Source organism: Dermacentor silvarum, chromosome 1 (genome assembly GCF_013339745.2).
Source record: "Dermacentor silvarum isolate Dsil-2018 chromosome 1, BIME_Dsil_1.4, whole genome shotgun sequence".
NCBI classification, from domain to species: Eukaryota; Metazoa; Arthropoda; class Arachnida; order Ixodida; family Ixodidae; genus Dermacentor; species Dermacentor silvarum.
In genome coordinates, this window is record NC_051154.1 from 26,468,880 (window position 1) to 26,493,721 (window position 24,842).

A 24,842-nucleotide genomic window follows, 5' to 3' on the forward strand; every position below is an offset into this window, starting at 1 on the left:
AAGTCTGATGACAACAGGGTCTTTTGGATAAATGCGGAATCTGATCTTCGCGTATTCACTTGGCACTGATGTCTTCAGTTTATATTTCCTATTTCATAATCTTTGTTTCATATCATCATGGCATTGCTTTCATCTGAGGAAATGAAATGGTTGCTAGCTAATTCTGCCTGTTCATTACTACACATCAATGCACGTAGCTTGTGCAAAAACCATGACAGCATTACTGCATTTACTGAATCGCTATGTCATTCCTTTTCATTTTTGTGTGTTACTGAAATGTGGCTAGGCTCTTGTGACAGCAATGTGTATGGTTTTCGCTCATACAGTTCAGAATATTGTCACCATGAGTCTGGCCACTATGGCGGCTCAGCTATATTTATATCGTCTGAAATTAAGTACAAGCGTAGGTTTGACTTGTCTTTAAATGTTTTGAACTGTGAATCCGTGTGGATTGAGGCTAACTTTTCCCCTTCCAGCAATCTAAATAATTTGATCATTGCATGCATTTACCGTTCCCCATCTTCATCTATCCCGGATTTTCTACATCATCTCGCCGCAGTACTCAATATAATCTCTGCTGAAAACCAGAAAGTTGTGCCGATTGGTGATATCAATATTAATTTATTGGATACGGATAGCAACAGCAAAATAGAATATAGTGGTTACTTTCTTGGTTTCGGCCTTGAGTCACTAATCTCATCACCTACTCGATTTTCAACCAATGGAACTGCTACTCCTCTTGACCATGTTTTAAGCAATATCAATCACACCAACGCCACGCACAGGTGTCATTGATGTGCTTAGCTTCTTCCCGTATTTGCAACTTTCACCGCAAAACTACGTCGCTATAACACGTGCCATGTGCCATATAACACATGCCAAGCTTACATCAGGATAACTTTATCAATACAATTCATGGCACTGACTGGACTTCCATTAGCAACTTGCGTGATCCTGAAAAAGCACGAGAGAATTTCTGCTCCTTGTTTCTTAAAGCTGTGTATGCAAACACTAAAACTGTCAAATGCAAGAAAATATTTAAATTTCCCCATAATCCCTGGTTAACCAAAGGTTGGTGTAGAAACTTCTTCCTCGCTCACCTGCTATCATCATCATCATCGTCACTGTTGTTCCATTAAAAACGCCATGTTTGCTCATCGAGCGCTCTTCCTGTGTGGTCCTTCGCGGGTTTCAACAAAATGGTGCCGTGAAACCCGGGAGCTGTATTAATCAACGACCGAACAGCCCCCAGGACCGACTGACGACGAGCCCACACATTGGATTCACCAGGAAGAGCGGAGTCAATGCTACCGACGGCCTTCATCCACCCACCGACAGTCGCCTTCCACAAGGAGGCCGAGCTGATCATGGATAGGGAACATATCAGAACGATGGTAAGCTTCATTTTCGACGATTTCGACACGGTGCTCAGTAAGGCCACAGCGGCTCAACTTTACCTCATGAGCAGTCCGCTCAAAATGCTTCAGGAGAAGCTTCGTTTTCTAGACAAAAAGATCGAAGTACTGATCCCTGACGAAGAAATATATGAAGAATATAACTTTCAGGTAGATTACAGTGATAAACTGGTTACACTGCAGTCTAAAATCAGATTTGCTATTGAGATGACACAGAGTGTAAACAGTGAAGACATATCACAGATCTCTGGAAAGGGAATGACCATCTTATTACTCTTGTGCCTTGACGTGTTACAAAACATAGAACCGGTAAAAGATTGTAAGACCGAAGCTATGAGCCATGGCTGCATTGAAGAAGGTAAAGGAAAGAACAATATAAAGACAGAAATTTTCAAAGACATGGAACTACCTACTGAAGACAATATTGTTGTGTCTAAAACCGATAGTAACATGGTTAGAGACGTGTATGACGCAACCGAAGACAGCTATCCACTGATGTCATCATCATGGACTTTGGAGACGGTCGAAAGCACAAGGACGAACAAGTAACTCTTGTAGCCACAGGGATACCGAAAGAGCCTTCACACAGTGTCCAAGACATGAGAACGGATCAAATAGCAACACACGGTTCGACAACGTCTCTGAAGAACAGTGCAGGAGTTCACAAAGACCTCACTTCCACCCAAGAGTCATGGTGCCGTCCAGGAAAGGGAAAGCACACTCATTGTATCGATGACCACGAAGGCACATGCATGAACCGAAGCAAAATGAATTGAATTTCAGCCAGTACCGGTGCCGACAACACGAGGCCCATCGTCACTGCGCAATCACCGTAGAAGAGCGTCTGCCCACAGCCCTATCCCCCGCTGTCAGAACTAAGTATTTAACCCTCAACGAGGCCTACATGGCACAAACAACCGATGTGCTGATTAAGATTACTACTACCGCAGATATCCAAAAAAGCAAGAACAATGATGCAACCGAGACCAGATATCATCTGCGAAAAATCAAAGCAGTGCAAAGACAGGCCTAGGTGTCCGTTTCGCCTAGTGCTTTGCCGACACTGGACACCTCTTGACGACGTCCACATTGTTTCAAGGAAGATCAAGCAACGACCACAGAATACTAAGCGCCAGCTACTGATGTTCAACGTTGAGCAACGTCGTCTAACACCACTACGTGTGCATGCGAGAACTAGAACTACGAAACAAAGTGCAACTGTGCATTCGGTAAGGCAACAAGGACATGGTAGAGATCCTGGTAAATACCGATCACAAGGCGAATTTACACGAACCAGTGAACAACGCTTCCTGTACGAGGTTTCCTTCACATTATTTGGCCTGCTTGAACTTCACGATTGTTCTGATATGGTGTAACCGGACTGTCACTGTGCCAAGGACACGAAAATAACCCTGCATGTCGCGGCGGGGAGTGTGTAGAAACTTCTTCCTCGCTCACCTGCTATCATCATCGTCATCGTGATTGTTGTTCCATTAAACGCCATGTTTGCTCATCGACCGCTCTTCCTGTTTGGTCCTTCGCGGGTTTCTACAAAAGTTGGTTAACTAGCATGCGAAAGAAAGATAATCACTACAGGAGAACTAAAAAAACAGCCATTCAACGTGGGTTTAAAACATAGGTATAAAAAATATAGTAATATGTTGAATAACCTTCTAAAAAAATCAAAACGACTTTATTATGAAAAAGAACTTTGCAAGACAAAAAATAACCCCAAGAAACAATGGAAACTTTTCAATGACTTTTTAAGTAGACAACAGGTTAGTAGAATAATTGATAAAAGAAATTATAAACAACAAATCTATACTGAGGCATCCAGCATTGCTAACTCATTTAGTGATTACTTCTATGAGACATACAATAATAGGACCGTTGCTTCTACATATCCTCTTACCTGTTGTAACCATTCATTTTTTGTCTTTGCTGTCACCCTTGACGAAGTGTGTTCTACAATCCTAAATCTAAAAAACTCTAGCGCCGCGCTGATAATCTTTCTGCATATCACTTAAACTCGCTACTACATAGATTGCAGAAACATTAAGCAATATAATTATTATGATTTTTAAATGTTATACCTTTCCGAGCTCCCTCAAGAAGGCTAAGTTAATCCCAGTGCACAAAAAAGGGGATATCACAGAGGTCTTAAACTATCGCCCTATCTCTATTTTGTCTTCAATTAGCAAAATTATTGAAAAATTATTTCTGAAACGTATTAACGAGTACCTTAACAAATTTAAGTTCCTAAAGCCTCGCCAATTCGGTTTCCGTGCAGGTAGTTCAACCAATTATGCTTTACTATCACTACTCAATTTCTTAAAGTCTTCCATTGACAATGGCGATTTCGTCGGTTCTGTATTTCTTGATTTCACTAAGGCCTTTGACACCGTTAATCATATTTTATTTACTAAACTAGAATCATTGGGTATAACTGGTCCCCCCTTTAACTTTCATTAAAAACTACTTACTTGATCGCGAACAATGAGTCTGCATAGATGACGTTTATTCAAACGATAAGGTGATTAATCAAGGGGTGCCGCAGGGCTCAATACTTGGGCCTTTGTTTTGTATCTACATGAACGATTTACCCGATTGCTATAATCTTTCTAAAGTTGTCCTTTACGCTGATGATACTACCATTTCCATGTCACATAAATTGTTAACAACGTTAATCACTAAGCTGAACTACGAATTGACCAAAGTTGTTCAATGGTGTCGTTTAAACCACTTCATTTTAAACCCACTTAAAACTCTGTTAATAATTTTTAAAACATCTCATAAAGTTCTGCCTTATCTACCGCAAGTATCCATAGACTATCATTTATTCCCAACAGCTGAATATGTATCTTTCCTTGGCATAAAATTAGACCCCCACTAGAAGTTCAATAATCATATTGCTGATGTTAAACAAAAAACTGCTTTTGGTACAAGAGCTCTCATTAAATCTCGTCCATTTTTTTCTGTTCACTCCTTATTGTCTTTTGCTTTGCCTTCATACATAGTCACATCACATATGGCATTACTTCGTGGGGAAATACATATAACTGTCACCTTTCGTTCATACAGCACATTCAGAACCAGGCCATTCGCATAATACCAAGAGTTCTTTTTACTCAAATGCTTCTTTGCTCCTTCAGGCCAACTCCATTTTTCCTGTATCTGATTTGTTCAAATTTCATTTACTTATTATTCTATTTAAATCACTTAACAAACAACTCGCGTTTCAAATAATAGACTCTAGGCTGCTCACAAATACCAATAGCACTAGGCTTGCCCATAACCACAACTTTCTATTACCTAAATGTAACACGAACTATGGCAAAATGACATTCTACTACTTGGCGATTAAATTTTGGAATAACTTACCCTATGCACTTAAATCATAATCACCCTTGCATGCATTCAAGTATGAATTAAAAAATTCATTTTGTATAACTAGTTGTTCTGTTTAATTTACTTTGCATATAAAGTGTGTACTTCATTTGTTAAATAGGTTTGTACAATTTAGATTGATAATGCCCGTAATTTTCTTATTTACATGTATGACTCCTTTTACAGAATCTGATGTATTCCTTTCCACTACTACGTTCACTATTTATTCACTTGTAGATTGCATAATTTCTATACTGCTCTATCAATTAATCATTTTGTACCAATCTTCTTGTTAACCGAGGGTCCCGTTGCAGTCGTTTGACTTTGGTACCCTCGCCTGTATACTACTAACAACCAACAATGTATCTTGTATGAATAATAAAGTGAAACTGAAAACTGAATCTTAAAGAGGTCCTGAACCACTTTTTATTGGACTCGAGAAATGCATTTGATGTTAAAACAGACTATTTCAGAAATAATTTGCCGCAAGAATGTAGTTCAATGCGTGCAGCAGAAGCAGAGTTATTGGCAATCAAAGACAGCCGGCGATCCCCTTCGCAATGCTCCCGGTCCTTCAATGCCTTGCACAGCAAAGACTACGGCGGAGCAGGGTGGTGCCCACAAAGCTTTGCCTACTGAACGTCACCGTGGTGGGCAGTTCTTAATTGATTTTGGATGTTGACATAGACGCCACTACTTGAGATTTCGGTGCCCACAACGCACCAGGCTCTGAGGTTATCCCTCAGCTTACGGTTGAGTTTACGGTGTCTCAACCTTTTGCTGTGCTCCAATGTACTAGATAGCTATTCTTGCATGAAGTGACATGAGTGACATTTTATTTCGCACTTACCGTGACGACAATCACACTATTTCCGAGGGTCGAACAAACTTCATCTTAATGTTCGCTCGAGTGAGTACGTCGGCAGCATGCACATTAGCTAAACGATGAATGCCACACTCTGGACTCGCGTTGAAAGGACTCCCGACGTAACAGGCTTCGATCATGTTGGCAACACACCTCGAGGGTGTGCAACTCGGGCAGAAGACAACCTGTTTGGTATCTGTGGGTGACGTGGCTCAAGGCCAGAGTGCCAACATCTGACAATCAGAGCATGCCGTTGCCCTCAGCAAGGCTCAGTGAGTGTACTCGTCGCGGCGCCCCGCAGCAGCCTCGGTATTTACGCTATGCTGCTGACACAGCTACATTCAACTGTAGTGGCTAAAACTGTGCACGACAGGGCTGGAGTGTGTACTCATGTGCTCCAGTCTGGCCATGCTATTTGGTGCAGACCAGCTTTGTCATGCCGACAGACAGTAGCCACATTCAAATTGCACATTCTGCGTGATAGCTCAATACAAAGAAAAATCTGCCAAGGCGCTTAGCCAGGAGTGGCCAGGAGCGAGCGCACTGCAGCAAGCGTATGTGTGTCTGACCTTAAGTTTCGCGTGGTTCGAGGCTAGTTGAGTGTTCACATCTATTAGAAATTAGCCAGACTGCTACGACACTGATAAGCAGTGCACCCAAAGTTTCTTTCCAACGTGGGTGGGCACAGCTGAGCGTTAGCAGACAATATGAATTACGTACTTCCGGAAGTTCGACTATCGTACTCTTGAAATTCGAAACAGATTTTCACTTAGGCTTGTTTATTAAACTGCATCAATAAACATACACAGTAACAGTATAAAGAAGCACAATGATCCAAACACCCTTCTTGATTGATGTCAGCTATTGGCCAATAGCTGCCACATATGGGAATATGTGACGAAATATAGCAGCCAGAAAAGTGCGAGGAGAAGGCTTCTGTTGAAAAGAGTGAGAATGTGGGGACGCTCAACTATCTTCCACCGCCTTATGCTTTCCCCACATTGCTCTCGCATCTCCTATAATCCGGCTTCCCCACGTAGCTAAGCACCACTGACGATAAATGTAGTTGCAGAGTAGTATGAGATATGGCATAAGTGTTGCGCTACTAATGCCACCTAATGGCAGGGTTACTCGGGTGCAAAAGGGATTAGCCTCTTCTCTCCTTGGCTTGGGATTGGCTATATGCGCGGACATTTCGCACGCACACCGGCCTGCTTTACGAGACTGTCATGCGAAAGGCTTTGGAGCGAAACAACAGGATGGACGAACACGGTCATTCAAACTCCTACAGTTAGGTGTTGGTTTCCAGCATGGGGGCGAACATATTCGCTTGATATCTTATTACCGATTTAAAGCATTTCAGAGGTTAGCCAACATGCCTGCCTCCCAACACAAATATAGCAAACAGTATGAATGGTTCCATCACTTCTAAAATCCCTGAAAGATTGTGTGCACTTACAAATGGGCTAGCATGGTCGAGTCACAAGTGCAGGCAATGCATGCATGAAAACCTCATGAGAAGGTGGCTCACGTGAACCAAAACCTTTTGGTTTCGCTGTTGAGTGAAAAATTGTAACAATCCAATTCAGTTCCAGTTCGTGCAAAATTAGTGTTTTTTCTTATTAGTTTTCAGTTCAGTTCCGGTTTGATACCCTGCCCTTTCTTGTACAAATTGTTTTAGTATCAGAATGCAGAGAATTTTGTCATTTTCTATTTCTCTTCAGCTAGATGAATCTGTGCTAGTGCTGACCACCAGAAAAAAATATTTCATTGAATTTATTTATTTATACATGCTACAGCCACAAATAAGGGGGTACTGACACCAAAATTCCAACTCAAAATAACTAGTAGATTCCATTGCTGCGAGCTCACAAGTGTCAGCTGTAAAGTACTGGCATGTGTTCTTATTTATCCTATTTCCAGGGATGCCTGCATGATCTGTAACTTACTTAAATGTTACCGTTTCGATCTGTTGCATATGTTCCCGCTGAACCTTGTGTAATCAGATTCTGTGCATGACGCGAATAGTGTTGTTGAAGATTCCAGCGTGATTGCTGGTGCGTGCGTACCTTCCAAAAAATACGAGTCATGTATAAAAGCCGACGCACTTTACCCGCAGACTAGGTTTTCGCCCATCTCGATGGCCGCCATCATTGTACTTCAAGTGTCACTTGCTTTTGTGGGCGCAGGTTCACCCAATAAAAAATTTGTTTCGCAATTCACAGTTTTGCTACTGTGTTGTTCACCATCACTACAATGTGAGCGTATAAATAGCAAATGCAGCTTAGAATGCATTTTACTTAATTTTGTACTTCATGCGGGTGGCAAATCAGAAAAAGCAGCACCTATTGATGTAGCTTTCAGCGAAGGTCCTATTTGTAAACAATTTTATGTCAACAGTTTCGGCAACTGATATCAGTGACATGTGACATCACTGGCTTGTATTGCAGTTCGGAAGACATTTAAGCACTGTTTGCGGCCAGTGCAAGATACTCAATGCAAACGAAGCGTATGTAACACCCTAACAAGCGTATGTGCCATTTACGGATTATGAGATTACGAGAGCTGTGGCTGGCAGTAGCAAAGCTGGTGGTGACTTCTTGTGCAGATTCGCCCAACTACAATGCGCTCAAATTTCTTATCATAAAAGTACGGTAGGTTAACGATAACGCTGCTACCAATGTTTTACACCAGCAGTTCTATAGAATATGCTAGTTGCAGTATTAAGCATAAACCCCATGCAAGCGATCTTGCGCACACAGACGACAAGCAAGGTGATGGAGATGCCTGTCGCGTTCGCTTGTCGCCTACAAGTTGAGGCCCACACGAACGATGACTGAGCGTCATCTTCCCGGTGTTGCCGGTATGAGGGCAGCAAATATGCACCGAAACTGGCATGTCACATGCTTTATTAATTTGAGTTGCTGTGTTTTACTATACAGACCTGCATAAAATATTTCTGAAGGTCTTACAGTAGGTTTTTATCCTTGCACGTATGAAAATTTTGTTGTCTGCTCATTCTGCGCGACAATCGGTAGCACTTGACTGATGTACACCCGTGAGCGAACTTTTCAGTGTACCCATTAATTCCAGCTTATGTTTGTTAATTACGAAGAACTTCACTTTTTTTGGCGACTCTGTAGTCGATACACTTTTGCTCACTGGTGTACATCCAGTTCTGGCATTGCGCTATTGCCTAGGCACTCATAGCATTTCCAGGCGACGAGCAAAGAATTCTACATTTCCAGAACCGAGAGATCGAGCAGCAAGAACAAGCGATCGTCGTTCGAAGCCCTCACCGTCATGCATAAAATAGCTCTCATGGGATTTGGACTTTACTTTTGCGTGATCTCTGGTTAGACACTGTGTCACCAGATGTTGCTACCAGCGTTCCTGTGGTACACCACCCCGGTTACCCAGTAAAACCCAAACATTACAACTTATTGGACCTGCTAAAACTCGATGCCGGGATCACACTGTGTTGTAGTGGACTTCTGCCCAACAAAGTATTACGGTGGTGTAATAATGCACAGGTTTCCCACCAAACTAGCAGACGAAACAGAAGAACAGATGACATGATAGACAGCGCGCCAACATGTGTAGAAAGGTCTGTCTGCTCACGTGATCGTTACTGTTTAGAAGCATGCCTCATACGTCACGACGTACAAAGTGCTCTTCGAAATCGAAAACCACAACTGGTAGTAACATAGGAGCCTATAACTAAACAATCATTGTGTGCTCGAGCAAATGAACTTGGCTATGATGACTAGGTCAATAGCTACTGATTAAGCACAAAAAAGCAGACCCTCAGACATTTTGTGTCAGTACTCCTCTAGGCCTGTTTCACGCGCAAGCGATTGCATAATAGCAAAGCGACACTGCGACGTGCCTTTGTTTAAAGGAGGACCTGGGTCTTGGAGACAAGCCAATCACTAAAAAAAATCAATTTTTCATTTCTGTTTTCCTATTCTACAATCATGATGGACCTGCTGAAAAACACTAGCTTAAAATGACATGTTGTTGAGGAACAAAACACTGTTTTTATCCGACAAAGTGCTCAGTTTTGCACATGAAAGTGCTGAAAATGACCCATTTTGCCATTCATCATTACAAAATCACTGATCAGAGCCACACCATATTGGTCTTGTTTGAAAGAGCATCTTTTCTGGCTTGCTTTCCTGCCAAATTTCCTGCACCCAGGAGAATAAAATGCTTTTCTCACAAGGTAATTAATTTTTCCCACTATTCTAAATAACTCTTTCTGGCCATCAGCAATTTACCGAGAGGTGTAGTTACTCTTCCCCGGCAGGGAAGGCTGGAGAAAGTATGTCCTACATGTCATGTGATCATGTCTGCTTTTTCCTGTTATGCCATAACCAGCATGCATTTGATTGTACACCCTTCTTAAGTGCTTTACATTCGGGAACTTGCAACTAGACTCTGGTCTTAGTGGAGAACCGTTTCTTACATTTCAATACTGCAAATATGTGGCAGTCCTGTGCAAAAAAAAAAAAAAAAAAAAAAAAATCCACAAAAATTGTATTCTGTAATGCTCAAGCTTTTCTTTCTTTCTTTTTCTTTTTTTTACTGAAGTACCCAAGGGAATGGGGATTAAGGGTTATGCTGTATACCTTGCAGTAGTAGATTGTCTGCTTTTGTTTGCCTTTTTATGACTATTAATGAAGCAATTTGCATCAAATCCATCAGGAAGATCTAATTATGTGGCTTTTCAACAAGTTTGTTTCCTGAAATCACAGCGACTCTTCACAATAAATTCACTGCAAGAAAGTCAAAGTAATAAAATTCACTACCAAACACATGCAAAAAGTGCACTGCCCGAGTATTATTCACAACAGTTAGTGCAGAAATTCAACAAAGAATAAGGTGGAGTCCTCTGCTTAGACTGGTGTCTAGCAGCTTCTTTTTGGGGTTTTACGTGCCAAAACCAGTTCTCATTATGAGGCATGCCGTAGTGGAGGGCTCCGGATCAATTTTGACCACCTGGGATTCTTTAACGTGCACTACAACGCAAGCACACGAGCATTTCTGCATTTCGCCTCCATCGAAATGCGGCCGCCGCGGCCGGGATTCGATCCCGCTACCTCGTGCTCAGCAGCGCAACGCCTTAGCTGACTGAGCCACCCCGGCAGGTTGTCTAGCAGCTTGACCGAGCTGCCAAAACATAAAACACCAGAATGGAATTACTCTTCCTCGAGCTAGGTAGACAACACATCTACCAAGAAAGGATATTTCTAAAAGACAATATATTGTGTAGTTTCATGCAATACATTTTTTTTTTTCAAATATAAAAGGTTATGCAAAAGCATCGGCTTATACAGCTAATACTGGTAAAAGGTATAAAGGAGCTTTTCATTTCTGCCAAAGAAAACAGTCAACCCTCACCACGTCGGTGGAATTCGTCGCCATTGCTGTCTGTCAGTTCAGTCCCTGATTCCGTGGTATGCTTATGAGGCTCGACATTGGACAAGGACTCCACCCATGAACAGAGGTCCACGGCGTGGCTGAATGTTTTTGGATCAAAGGAGCCCTTCTTAATGGGTTTGCGGGGGCAGCTAGTGCGACAAGACTGTCCTTGTGCTTGTCGGCCAGCATCTGCATTCAGCAGCCAATATGATCAGGGTTTACAATGCCTTTGTATTCATTTGCATGCTTTGCATTTGTCTGTTATTAGCACTAATGTCCATAAAACAGGAAAAATGTTTTCAGATTTTAGGAAGCATGGTGCTCCACACAGAGGTGCAAGCAGCCCCGAGCATTTTGAAGCAGCAAAGAGCGGAAGAAATCAAGCTTTGAATGTTTCGAGCATACTGCAAGTGCTTAAACAAGAGTCGGCAAAAACTTTTCCCCAGTAAATAAAAATAAAAACTGCCCTAAAGGCAATGCCCCTACAATGCAAGTTTGCAATTCGTAAAAAGCTTAATTTAGGACAGTAAATATACAGCAGCTTCCCTGCAAAATTCTATGTTTAAGATATGAGTGACATTCCCAATACCAAAACATATACAGTAGAAGCCCAATCATATGTTAATTTTTTTTTCAAGCAACTACGGGAAGGGGGAAAGGGGGAACGTAGGCCACACATTGCAAAGGAAGGCCAAAAATCGCCACAGCAATGGCGGAAACATCTTCAAATGACTGCCAGTACCGTTACTAGACATCTCAGCACTCTTACTGTGACTGGAAACGGTGTGTGAATGCATGTATAATTAAGAGGAAGCTTTAGCTCAGACCCACCTCTGATGGCGCCTATTGAAATACATGTAAAACACAGAAATGTTTTTCCAAGATAACCCCTAGGTCAATTTTAATGAAGTTTGAATTATAGAGAAATTTCAATTCTAGTGACTGTCGCAAAAGAAATTTCTATTTAGGGCCTGAATTTTTTTAGAAGAATTTTTTAAGAATCGCAAGTTAAAAAAACTGGAAACCTAAAGTTTACAAATCTGTCCCTCTGCATAGAGAGAGATAATTTGTTAGAAAGGCAGAGAAGTCAGCCTGAGCTAGCATGCTCTGGCCTGCTACTCTGCACAGGAGAAAAAAGAAAGGGAATCTCTGCATAAAAACAGATATTGCCATTCTGTAAACTGCATCAGTTTGAGCATTTGAAGCGGACAAATTTGGTATAATGATTTGGTATATAATAATTTAGAGCTTATGTGAATTTACGACAATGTTTACATTGGTTTTGCAAAAGTCACTCCCATAAGCACGTTATACTGCAGAGCGATGTATAATATATTCCAGTTTTGTCCCCTTTAGATGTACTATTAGATGCAATTTACAGAAGTGATACAGTTAAACTCGATATAACGAACTTCAATATAACAAAGTATTTAATTTTTCATTACGTCTTGTCCATAGAACACCATGTATTTAGAACCTCAATATAACGAAGTGTGTTTGTATGCGATTTCAATAACGAAATTTCGCTGCTGCCCACGAACGCAGATGGTCGAATGATTGAATTACAAGCGGCTGCTTGCAAACGCACCTCTCAAATCGCGTGCCGCGAGACTAGAGTGACTGCCAAAGTGAAGCGCATCATGTTACGTATAAGTTTAAGTTGTAGTGTGATAAGATCCTATCGTGGCCCGCGCACTGTGGGCTTTATGCAAGTGAAAGTGTGCGAGGGTGAAACAAAGATGGTGGCTCCACGAGTGCCACCTTCACGCGCGAGCAAAGGGAAAGAGGAGGGGAGCGAGCGCGCGGTAACGCAGTCAAGCACGCGCGAAGGCGGGGGGGGGGGAGGGGAGGTAAGTTGGCACGCGTCTCGGCCATGGCTGTGCAAGGCTGTAAGCGCGGCTGAGCGCATACGCAGCCGCGCACCCCGTGTGCAAAGAGTGGGCATGCCGAGACGGGGTGGCATCATGTAAGCTGTCTTCTCGCGTGTTTAGTATTGGAGGTTGCATAATCTCGAGTTTCAGTGACCCGTTTAAGCAAGAGGCAGACGAAGCATTCACTCCCAAGGAGTGAATGCTTCGTCTGCCAGTGCGGGAGACGCTATCAGCCGCGGGAGCGGAGTGCACACGAAAGCGTGGCTGGCTTCACTTAACGTAAAAAACGGAATATAGGTCGAACTTTTTTTCAAAAAAACCATTGCGAAAAGTCGACCCTCGTCTAAATATTGTCACCATTGTGCAACCGGCTGAGTCGCATATGTTTAAAGGTAAGGGTGTCTTTCGGTACTTTTGCCGTTGAAAAAGATTTTTTTTTTTTTCATTTTTGGAATTTGTTAGTTGGGGGTCGACCTATATTCCGGTTCGACCTATAGTCCGGTTTTTACGGTAATCCGTGCCACCGATGTGAAGATATCGTCGACGTGGCATGAAACCGTATCATTCGTCACCGACTCCCAAGTTCATCAAAAGGAATTGTTTTCTTATTCAAATATGCTTTTTTTCGATTGCCCGATAATTCGGAAAATTCTGCGGCCCTTTTCCATGTAAGAAGAATCAATCAGCGACTGCACTTATTTGCATAAAAGGTCAAATTTCAATACAACGAAATTGCGATATAACGAAGCAAATTGCCGGTTTTACCGACTTCGTTACATCGAGGTTTAACTGGATTTTTCATTGCCGAGTTACAGAGTTGTAAAGTTGATAGTTTCGTTTTCTAAAAATTTGCAATTTGACAATTTATTAAAATAATTTACAGCCTAAATAAAAAAATCGGCTTCCAACAGTCGCTAGATTTGAACAAACCTCACAAAATTTGGTTCAGCGATTGCCGAGAACAACAATTCCTCCTTTTACATGTATTTAGATAGGAGCCCCCGAGCTAAAGCTTCCTCTTAAGCGACACGTACAATGTTTTGCGACAGCAGCCCCATTTCACTCTTGATATGCTTCACCGTGTAACAGGGCTATATTGCAGCGAAACTTACTGAAGAGAACCGGCTATCAGGCCCAAAACAAATGCAGACCTGCACTGAACAGATTTAGCTCAGTCTGCATGGTTTTCATAAGGTTTTAACCGATGCACTCTTCCTCGGGTGCTTCGCTAACTGCTTAGTGCACATTTCTGCCAATATGCATGTGCAGTGCCTGGCTTGTGCAAATTCAGTTGCTTGTTGCTAAGTACCGGCGCTTGCTAAACATGTACATTTAACGGCTTCATAACAAAATGCGAGAGCAAATTTCCCTCTGTGCCACTAAATTTATGACCGCGAAGTTCAAACGCAAGATGTGAGAACAACACAAAATGGCGACGAATCAAATGGAACATGATTCATGGGAGTCAATGAAATTTCAGTCGGACCGCGAAAATGTGACGTAGCAGCTGGGAAAACACAATATCCACGGGGTTCTACTGTATAGAGCCGTAACTGGTCAAGACCCTGTATGTATAGAGCCATTACCATTTACTGGAAATGATGCGAAACCTGAACATTGAGGAAAAGCAAAGAACGTGGGCATGACTTGCCAACATCTGGTTGTGGCGCAGTGAACAAAAGACACCATGTTCTGGGATTTGCATTGTATTTCGCAACTAGTACAAGATGCCTGTATCGTCCCTTTACATGCTGCAGATAAAGCTGGTTAATATGTACCCCTTAAGTGATTCCGGTTTAAACACAGTTGCGATGAATCCCCTGCCCTGTCGCCATTGCACCTAATAAACTGGCTGACTGCATAAGCTATAGTCACTTAACGCATGCCAAACGGTCAGTTCGTAGCATTAATTTTTTTGGCACATGCAAGCGTGGAATCCGCAAAATGCCCTGCGCGCAGACCATAGATAACGATATTGTGGCGCACGGATTTCTCCCGGACTGCAATTGCCACCAATAGCGACGACAAAACAAGGTAGCCAGGACATGTTTTCTGCTCCCATGGCTTGAAGCACTTCCACGTCGTCATCATGGATGATGACGTGGATGATGGCCCTTCTGTATCCGACGCGGCTAGAGGGTTGACAAGGCGTTGGAGTTAGAGGATGCTGCTGGTGCTGCAAGGCTACCAAGGTGGCAAGTGAAAATCGCAGACAATTTGCTGCGTGCTCATAAATTAAACTTGTCTGCATGTGTTTTAGTGAGAATTAACACGTCTTTCCAGCCGGTAAGTCTTAGCCACTCATCTGCCATTGTCAATTAATTAGTACATCGCTTAGAGCGCACCTGATCCATGTTTCCCACCAACTACATATTAAAAAGGTTTTACTGTATTGAGTTCTAAATACATGGTGTTCTATGGACAAGTTACGAAAAGTGAAATACTTCGTTATATAGAGAATTTCGCTATATTGATATTAGTTGTATCGTGGTTTACCTGCACAATAACCAAATTAGCCAAAATGAAACTTCATTGCGGTTGACTTTTAAATGCTCTCCAATGCGTAACAGCTACATGCGGGAGGGTCCAGCACTCGTGCGCTCGGGTTCATGGTGTCGCAACACACCAAATGCCTGGTGACGCAGACGCCCCTGCATGGGTCACTTCGTTGTAAACAACCAAATGTGACCAGGGACATGCAGATGATTTTGTTAAATGGGCAAATTTGTTAAATTCTTTGCTATAGTAAAACTCACAATACAGGTGTAAGGTAGAAAGCTGACGAGGCCATATTGTCCCCTTCATTATACAGGTCATTTTTTAATAAAGAAATTAGTTGTAATGATGTTTGAAAACTTTTTTTTTGGATGCTGCTTTCATCAAAATACCTCAATTCTCTTGCTCTTCTAGTTACAGAAGGGCTACTATACTGGGCTTGTAAAGAAAGCCCACCTGCAGCAGTCTTCCCTCTTGGGAAGGACTTAGTCGGTGGAAATGCACACTCTTGCCGAGGCTTTGACAATGCTGGATGCCGAGAAGACGGGGGCATTTGCAGTTGACCTGGACAAGATGGTGGCGGGCCAGACACGTGTGGAGGACAACGGAGCCTGGCACCGTTGTTTGAAGGCTGGGATTCTTGTGGCTGCTTGAGCATTTGTTGAAGACGACGCTGTTACCATAACAAAGCAAAGACAAAACTTATATAAACAACGTACACCTGCACTTCAGAGAGCGTCATGTTAGAAGCCAGCACATGCACAAATTCTCAGCAATCCAATGAGCTAACATTGTAGATAATGAATGACAGACTTCACTCAAATAAGCCAAAAAGACCACAGTGGTATATTAGGCATCAGCAATTGAATATCTATTTAGACCAACTAAGAAAATTTACCACTTAAATTTTGTCTTCCACAAAGACATCAGTGCGAACAGGTTCGTGCTTTTTGTGTCTTTAATATGCATGAAGACAACGTTAAGTTCATTTTAAAGTTTGATGTGTTATTTATGCTGTTGGAAGAAATTTCTGCCCAGCCTACAAAGTTTGTATTACAGTAACAGCACACGTATGGTAACAAAACCAAATGAAGCCGTTGGCAAAGAAAAGGTTAGCTGCCTTACAGGACGCCAAAAGTAAGAAGCTGAATTCATCTGAACATCAGCAGTCCTACTCTTGCCGTTGAATATCCTTCTGTTCGTGTCTGACATACTGTTAGTGAACAGGGTGCTTGACAAGAAATTACTGCAATCCATTCACAATGATCCTGCTCAAATGACACGATTCAATCTGACAGCAAAAAGTCAACTATCAATCAGTGACCAGAGTACGAGTGTAAATGCAGTACAGCAGACCCTTGCCAATAGGCACTGGGCGCAAGATGAGTTAGGACCGGTGGCACCTTCATGTGGCACCGCCGCAAATGTAGTGGCATGCGATGGCCAGGCCATGCGCAGCATGCGCTGCCACCAGCGATGTTGGTTGACTATGTTCCGTTGTTTCCGTTTTGTTTTGTGCTGCCGAAATACCATGTGGGACCAAATCCGAAAGAGCATGTTGTGTTTATGGGTGAATCAACCGTTAATGAAATATGACTGAACCTAGTGAGGCCATTCAGTTCAATAGGTTTTCACTGCGACCTCACCAGATGAAATGGTGGGAAACCTAGATAAGTGCAGTCTGTAGGCAACGGTGCGTAAATATTCTCAGCAATTGAAACACACTACTCGGTGTGCATGGCCACCGGCACTTTTCGTGCAGAATGAGCACCGGGGACACCAAGCTGATGCATCTATGATGAAAGTGAGAGACTGTGACGCATTGTCACTGCATTTGGTTTAACGACGATCACCCAACGCTTACCAGTGGCAAAAAAAGTGGCGGCAGCCGAGTGCTCTAGTATTTTAACTGCCGAGCACTGTACATTTCCGATGAAGCTTTGCTTTGGTCTAGTCATTCTAACATTAATAAAGGAGCTGTTCATACGCAACAGCTTTGTGTTCCACGTGAATTGTGTGTCTTCACCTTCGCAGGTATAATGGCTACGGAGCTTGGGTACCGAAGGCGAACGCTCAAATTTGTAGTCATCATTTTGCTCTCCTCTCAGTGGCTGTCTTTTTCGTTAAGTGTATTGTTTCCTTCCTCGTGCTTCTCAACTTGGTTGCATCTGATACACAACTCTGTTTGCTGTGTATCGACGGTGAACACAAACACAACGGTGTGTTCCCCCTTGCTGTCAACGCCAGCCTTACATGTGCACCGACCGCCACCGACTGCTCTCATAGCATTAAGCTGTGTGAAACAGAAACTAGCCCAATCTTCAGTCTTAGTCTAAGACATTAGGATTGGTGAAGCAGGGCAAATAAAAATGTAATTGCAACGAACAGAGAAAGAGAACCTACTGACACGTGCAATCGACAAAGAAGCACAAGAAACAAAAGATTTCATATGTCTGCCTTTTTTTTCTCCGTGATTTTTTATTGCTTCCCCAATTTACATGATAAAATATGCAACAATGTTAATGTGCACAGCAAAATTACATTTGGAAAATACCTGCTGAGTAGTTCCATGCTGTAGCTTGCCGCGATGAGCTTTGTTTGCTGGGTGCATTCGCATTGCAATTTGAACTCGTTTTCAATTGTATATACTACCCTATGCCATGAATGCGACCAGCCTTGTACAAAATAGACACAATAAAATGTGTTTTCCGGTACATCAGGCCTTAAATACCGCCAAATCACAGGAAACGCCATGTGCACTTTCGCCCCATTGTATATGTGTAGCTCAATGTAAGCCGGTTTCGTAAAATCAGCTTCACCGCCTTACCTTTTAAAGTCATCTTTGCCACTATACATTACTGCTATGTGGTAAAGCATACGAACGCTGTGAAGGCTGTTTTATTTCATATTCGATCGTACAGCGCAGGCTACATTCGGCCCAATTTTCTTGAAAAATAAAAAAAGAAGGTGCACGTGTGAACCAGATAAATACCATAATCGGACATCGTTAGCTGCGGTTGTTGCGTGGAAATCTTCCTGGGGCGGATTGGTCAAGTGTGAATTATCTGGCAAAGGCCAATTTTAGGACTAAAATAAGGAAAGTTCAGGCCCATAGAAATGCATAGGCGCTGCCAAAACCTTCATTCAGGAAAGAATTAACAAAAAATTTGAATTACTCAGGGTCGAATTACTGTAAGTCTACTGTACCGAGATATCTGCATTCTGCACATCCTTGTATATGCAAAATTTGGCCAAGATTCAGTCAAATTAAGCACAAGAATTAGTGCACAAGTTATAAAAAAATGCGAGATTGAAAAGAAAGACAAAGTTGAACGTTTGTAAACATGCTTATTCCTATTGCAGATGATCAAATCACATGAAATTTGGCCGAAATGCAGACCAGTCTTTCCAGAAGTGTAAAACTGAAAAATTATCCTGCTTGATAGGTGGTACCCTCAGAACCCTTTTGAGCTTCCTCCTCCAGCCGGGCTGCAATGACGAGATTTATCTTAAGCTGTATATGTTCAGGGGATTCTTTTAATTCTTCCCTGGTCTCGTGGTTATACAGTGCAGTCACTCCCAAGTTTCAAGGACACCGAACCCCTGTACTCTCCTTGAAGCCTTTGTGGAACCATGGTATGGCTAAAGAAATAGCCATCTCCACAACAGCCCATGACGCAATTCTCATTTTGGGGCACAACCAAATCTTACTGTTCAGATACTCAGCCCCATTTTGGGGTTTGCCCTAAATACAGCAAAACAACAGCTTTTCGCTGGCCAGTTTCTCTATTGCAGGAAGCATAGCCTTCGCCTCAGCACTGATGGATGACAAGTGGAGAATGAGCTGGAGCTGACTTCCGGCAGGGCTAGTGCTGGCATATTATTACACCAGGATAGCTAGTCATCTGCACAAAACATGGGGCTGTGAGCCTCATCAGAACAGCAAGAATGAAATGAAAAAAAAAAAAAAAAAAAAAAAAACCTAAAACTGCCTGCCTCGATTAGAATACTTTTTTGCAGTCTGCAGGTTGGGTTTTTTTTTTTTTTTTTTACACACACACGAGACATGAAATAGGATGTAAAAGCATAATTTTGCAATCAAGCACTCAGACATATTTCTTTTAAAGAAAAATGCCATTTTTTGACCCACATTTCCCCAGAGGCCAACTGCAATGAAATCTTACTTTAGGCTAAATTTGTTATAAATGAGCAGTACTACCATTAAAGCAATACTGGAAAAGCCGCAGGGCTGGTAAATGCAGTATTCTTGTTAGCAGCCTTAAACCCAAAAAAGCTCAACGTATTATTTTTTATTTGCCGAGTTTGATGCCTAAAAACTCCGATTTAAGTGCTGGAAACCCACTGCAGAGCCCACACTGGCGTTTTTGATATGCTGCAAGGTGTTTTCAGTTGCAGATAGTTCATCAAATCAATTACTAATTAAGCAATTACCATACTAATTAATTTTACTCAATTAACATTTCACTTTTCTTCATACCAGTATGCTCTCCATAGCCAAAAATAAAAGTGAACAAATTGTTTTAACCTTTTTTTTTATATATAGAATGGTGGGAAGGCTTGTGGGGATCGAGGTGCATCCCCTGCCTCATCCCCCAACTCGCGTGGCGCTTAGCTCGATCTCCGGGAACCACCGCTGTAACGGCAACATAGCGGACAAGGGTAGCGCGCTGGAGCTACTTTCCCGCGCAGAATGTGCGTCCCCCCCCTTCGGGATTGGACTTGGAAGAACTTTCTGTGGGCCTAGTTGAGATGCAAATAGGCTCTCCCACACGCCGCCTACAAGATATCTCAGCGCACTGCAGGTGCTGCCTTATTTTGGAGGTCATGCCGAGGAGCCGTTTGCTCTATGTCATGCATAATTCCTAGCGAGCATTATTAGCAGCGTTTTCAGTTTTGGTATCAAAAAAAGCTGTTTGTTAAGCTTAAATGACACTTCCGCTCGTATTTCAAACGTCAAATATTGCATGGAGGCCCCTCCTCTATATCTACATTATCTTAAACTAGGCTTTTTATGCGGTCCAAAATAGGTTAGGTTCTCATAAACGAGCGGGTCTGAAAAATCAGTCAACAACTGCATTTGTATTCTTGTGAAATCAGTTCTGCCCTGAACAAGACAAATTAAATATGTAGTAAAAATTATTGAAGTCACAACAAAAAATTACAAAGTGCTTTTTTCTCAAACATTGGCAGGTGTGTAAAATGGAATTCAGAACCACATTGATACCCCTCACACCACCACTTTCCTAACAGCCTATGCCTGCTCATGCAGGCTGGTAATGGAAGTAGTATCCCACACCTTACAGAAAGAGCTGTTTACAAAAGCCCAAACCCAGCAAAACCCACAATCTGGGCCTATGTGCTATATGATACTGGCTACATCTCAAACCTGGGTTCAGCCAAAGAATAGAGTGAAAACAGCTCAAAAATTTGCTCGCATACTAGGGCTGGGCAACTGATCTATTAAACTTACAATTAACAAAGTAATGCTTTTAACCAAGTTAAAAAATAATCGTGATTAAAGCATTTTTGTTTATTAACATTATTCAAGAAACCAGAACTGCACAACACACTGTTTGGACCGATGGTTTAAAATCTAGTACGTTCAATATGAGATATGCATTCAAGCTATACATAATGGAGGAAACAATACATTCAGATATAACATGTGAATTCAGATAACATGAAGTATCGCTTATACCCATGCCACAAAGGCCCAGGAAATGACATTAACTTGCTAATGCCTTACATTTTATTGCCATTCGCAGGGTGCCACATGGACATGCTTAGTGGCATTAAAACTTAATGACATTCATGGTGTAGTGCGTACTCATAACTCACTTGGCCATCAAATGCGTACTCACGTTTCCAATGTCTCCACATTCTGACGATAAACAAATTTGTAGCAAAAAACAATTTATATATTCTTCACTTTCTTTTAAAAAGCTCTTTTTTTTTTCGCAGCATAGTGCCTTCTCACAACCATCACAACCACATGGCCATCGAATGCATCAAAAGCTTCGGCTTTGAACAGTTTATGGCTGGGTGCAAAAATGACATTCCTGAAGTAAACTAAAAAAATAAAATATGCCTATTAATGTTTCTCACGCAATTTCTTAAACATTTGCTCCCTAAATAATTTGTTTTTTTATTGTATAACGCATGGAGTTTCTCACTGTATTACCTAGAGGGAAATCTGGCCCTGCTGCACTGTTGTATGCATGGGAATGCCTGTATATGGCGACTTTGGATTTGCATCGTTCTCGGAGAGCCAGGAAAGCTTGAAGACGCGCCTGGCTGGCACCATTCAGTCTGTCAGAATGATTCATTACCTACTAAAACAGCATGTAAAGAGCTGTTTTAGTTTTATTATTATATAAAAATGTTTTCTGTTTAATTATGAGCACTCCTGATTGGATATACAATTATATGAAACGTAAAAAGTATTAGCGAGCCGCTAAAGTTGGATGACAGACAATAAGGTTCGCACTTGCTCAGGAACAGTATGTCGTCTGTTATTGTTTTTCTTCATTTACTTATGCATTGTAGGTGAGTAAACTTTAGTGAAAAATTTGATAAGGGTGAATGAAACCTTTTATAAAGATTTTATTTTACGATAGCATTACCTGTGTAGCTATATAAACATCTTGGACGAAGCCTTGTACAACACCAGCCTCGCACAGCACTCGTTAGAAAACTCCCATAGACAGTGGCGCCAGATTTCCCTCTAGGTAATATATTGAGAAACTATGGTATTAAGATGGGCAAGCAAACTTAGCCGTTTCACTGTAGGTATCGCCATCTTGCCGTTTAACGTCATTAAGTATGCGCATATAGCAGCAACTGAAGCATAATGGCATTAAGAAACATAGGGCCTTATACTTTTAATGGCATTAACCTCGCCCGAGTGGCACGGGTATTAAACACTACAACTAATTCTAACAGCTACAAGTTCATACTTGTTGCATATAAATGTACAATACTGTGGCAACACAAAACATCTGACAACATCAAAATTAAATAGAGACAGCTAGCAGTAACAAGAAATTTCAGCATTTTTTAAGAATAATTAATACAATCTACAACTCTTTAAAGTCTTTAGCTACTTTTACTTCTATAGGTCGCTCATTCCAAACTTTTGTGCCTGCAAACTTAATTAACCATTAACCGTGTAGGTTGTTACATTTTGGCAAGTTAAAATAAATTTAGAAGCTTGCCTATTGCTACTTTTGATAATGGAGAATTACTTTGGATAATGTTTATCGTGATGCAGACCTTGACTTTGTAGTAAACTAAGAAACCTTTTTTTTTTTAATGCTGCGATTTTATGTGCCAAAACCAAGATATTATGTGGAACGCCGTGATGGGGGAGTCCGGATTACTTTTGACCACCTTGGGCTCTTTAATGTGCACCCAATGAATGGCACAAGGTGCTTTTCCATTTCGCCCCCATTAAAATGCGGCTGCCGTGGCCAGGATTTGATCCCTCGACCTCGGGCTTAGCAGCGCTACGTCACCACAGCGGGTCCCAAAATATTCAAAAAGGTTTGTACTTGAGAGCAGCACAAACCTTCTTGAGGAGCTTTTTATCCATTTGTGGAGTTGCGTTTTACTTATCACACATACATAAATCTGAAGCACCACTTACTCGATTTATTAAGCAATTAAAAGCAACTGGTACTAGTTACTGGGCCTCTTCGATTATCCGTCCCTGACAGTTTCGGATTGCCCGAGGCAGTGCTTTCAGCCAATGAGCATTGCGTGTGCAGCTTCTCGGACAGTCTGGGACTGTCAGACGGATAATCGAAGAGGCCCACTGTTTTTAATCAATGCCCAGCCCCATTGCATTCAAACCAATATATAGATAAATTTCCTCTAAGCAATGAGCCTGGCAGAAATCCACATGGTTGACGTTTCATGGAAAGCAAAGCTAGCATCCATGTAAATGCACAAATGTATTAAATGCCCTCCACCTTGTGAATTTCCATGGAATTAATTTTGTCATCTAATATGTTGAGTGTCAATCCGTCAATTAATTCACCCTTTCCCTGCCATCTGCTAGCTTGTCAGATAGTTCAACTGGTACAGTGATTGCCCAGAAAGGCCCCAAGTTTACCAGAGCAGGACAAATTTTCTTCCTCATATGGTTCTCTTAAGCTTTATGGAACCTCCAGGTGGATGCCAACTTTTCATAAACTTGCTTTCAAAACAATTCCTCTGAGCCTGCTTTGCTATACTGTAGACATTTCAGCCTATTAGTCATAATGAGCCACAGTAGGACTGTGCAAGAGGATGTATGCTAAAGTAATGAAGCCTTGCCCAAGGCACTTCATCCCAATGCACGACCGGAAAAGGATAGAATAAAAATGGCACCTTTCTTGAAGGAGAAATGACAAAAATTTTCCCTAGCTTTTTCTGCTCACTCTGTAAACACGGTACACGATGCCTCAATTCCTAAGGCGTGCAACAAATCATGAATTGTAACATCTTTCAATGTGTACGAATTCAACAAGTGCGCCAGATGCTTTAGCATAAGGTTTGTGTGCAAGTCATATGTGTAGACTACAAAAGTTGGGGGAATCGGGGGGGTGGGGGTCACATAGTATCACTAGTGCTTAGGTGAACACAGTAGTTGAAGCCAAATTGTAATCGCCTTGTTCAAAGCTTAAGACTATTTTTGGACAGGAGCTCTTTTTTTTTATTTGCTTGCCAGCAGCCTATGCATCTTCATGTAGGACCACTACTGGACTAATGCTCAGCTATAGGTTTGCAGTTTTGGAGGGGCAAGGCACATCTCTTGGGGTAGAGGGATGGGCTTGCCAAGTCCACCGTCAAAAGTATGGCTCAAGCAGTCCAAGGGCTCACAATTCTGGCTTCGCACAGGTGTCATGAAGCCAATTCATTTTGCAATGAAGATCAGTAAGACATAGGCATTTTATATATTCTTAAAAATTTAGTAGGTTTTAAACCAAAAAGACAAATTTGAATGTAACCTATCGGAAGGTTTTTCGACAGCTTCAAAACCTATGAAACACTTTCTTTCATCATACTTACAAGTGTTGCTCGGACATGCACTGCCAATCTTAAGAAAAATCACCCTACTGCTAACAGCAGGCCAAGTATATTTTAAGTGGTAACATGCACTGGCACACCTAATGAAAGCAACAAGAATGCTCAATAACACAGGCTTTGTACATGCAATCATGCAAAATGCTGCTCAACCAGCAAGAAAAACAGACATGCACTCATGCACCCATACCTTCCAAGAATCAGCAATGCCTCGACCACGGCAGGGGACACTTGATGGACGGAAAGCACCTGGTTGTTGCGTTGCATTATTTCTTTCCCGAGCAGCTGCTTGCAAGT

The 24,842-nt window shown here is 41.9% G+C and overlaps 1 protein-coding gene across 3 annotated transcripts in view; it reads right to left on the reverse strand.

Moving 5' to 3' along the window:
* LOC119458426 (uncharacterized) overlaps positions 1 to 24,842 on the reverse strand; it is an 86,199-nt gene that overhangs the window by 20,536 nt on the left and 40,821 nt on the right. For 2 of the 3 annotated variants that reach the window (XM_049665731.1, XM_037720265.2), the window contains exons 6-8: positions 24,736 to 24,830; positions 15,915 to 16,131; positions 11,071 to 11,280 (exon numbers count right to left, since the gene is read on the reverse strand). In XM_049665731.1, coding sequence (XP_049521688.1) covers positions 11,071 to 11,280; positions 15,915 to 16,131; positions 24,736 to 24,830 — 522 coding nt within the window. The remainder of the gene's footprint in view (positions 1 to 11,070; positions 11,281 to 15,914; positions 16,132 to 24,735; positions 24,831 to 24,842) is intronic. The other variant, XM_049665735.1, reaches the window with a different exon arrangement.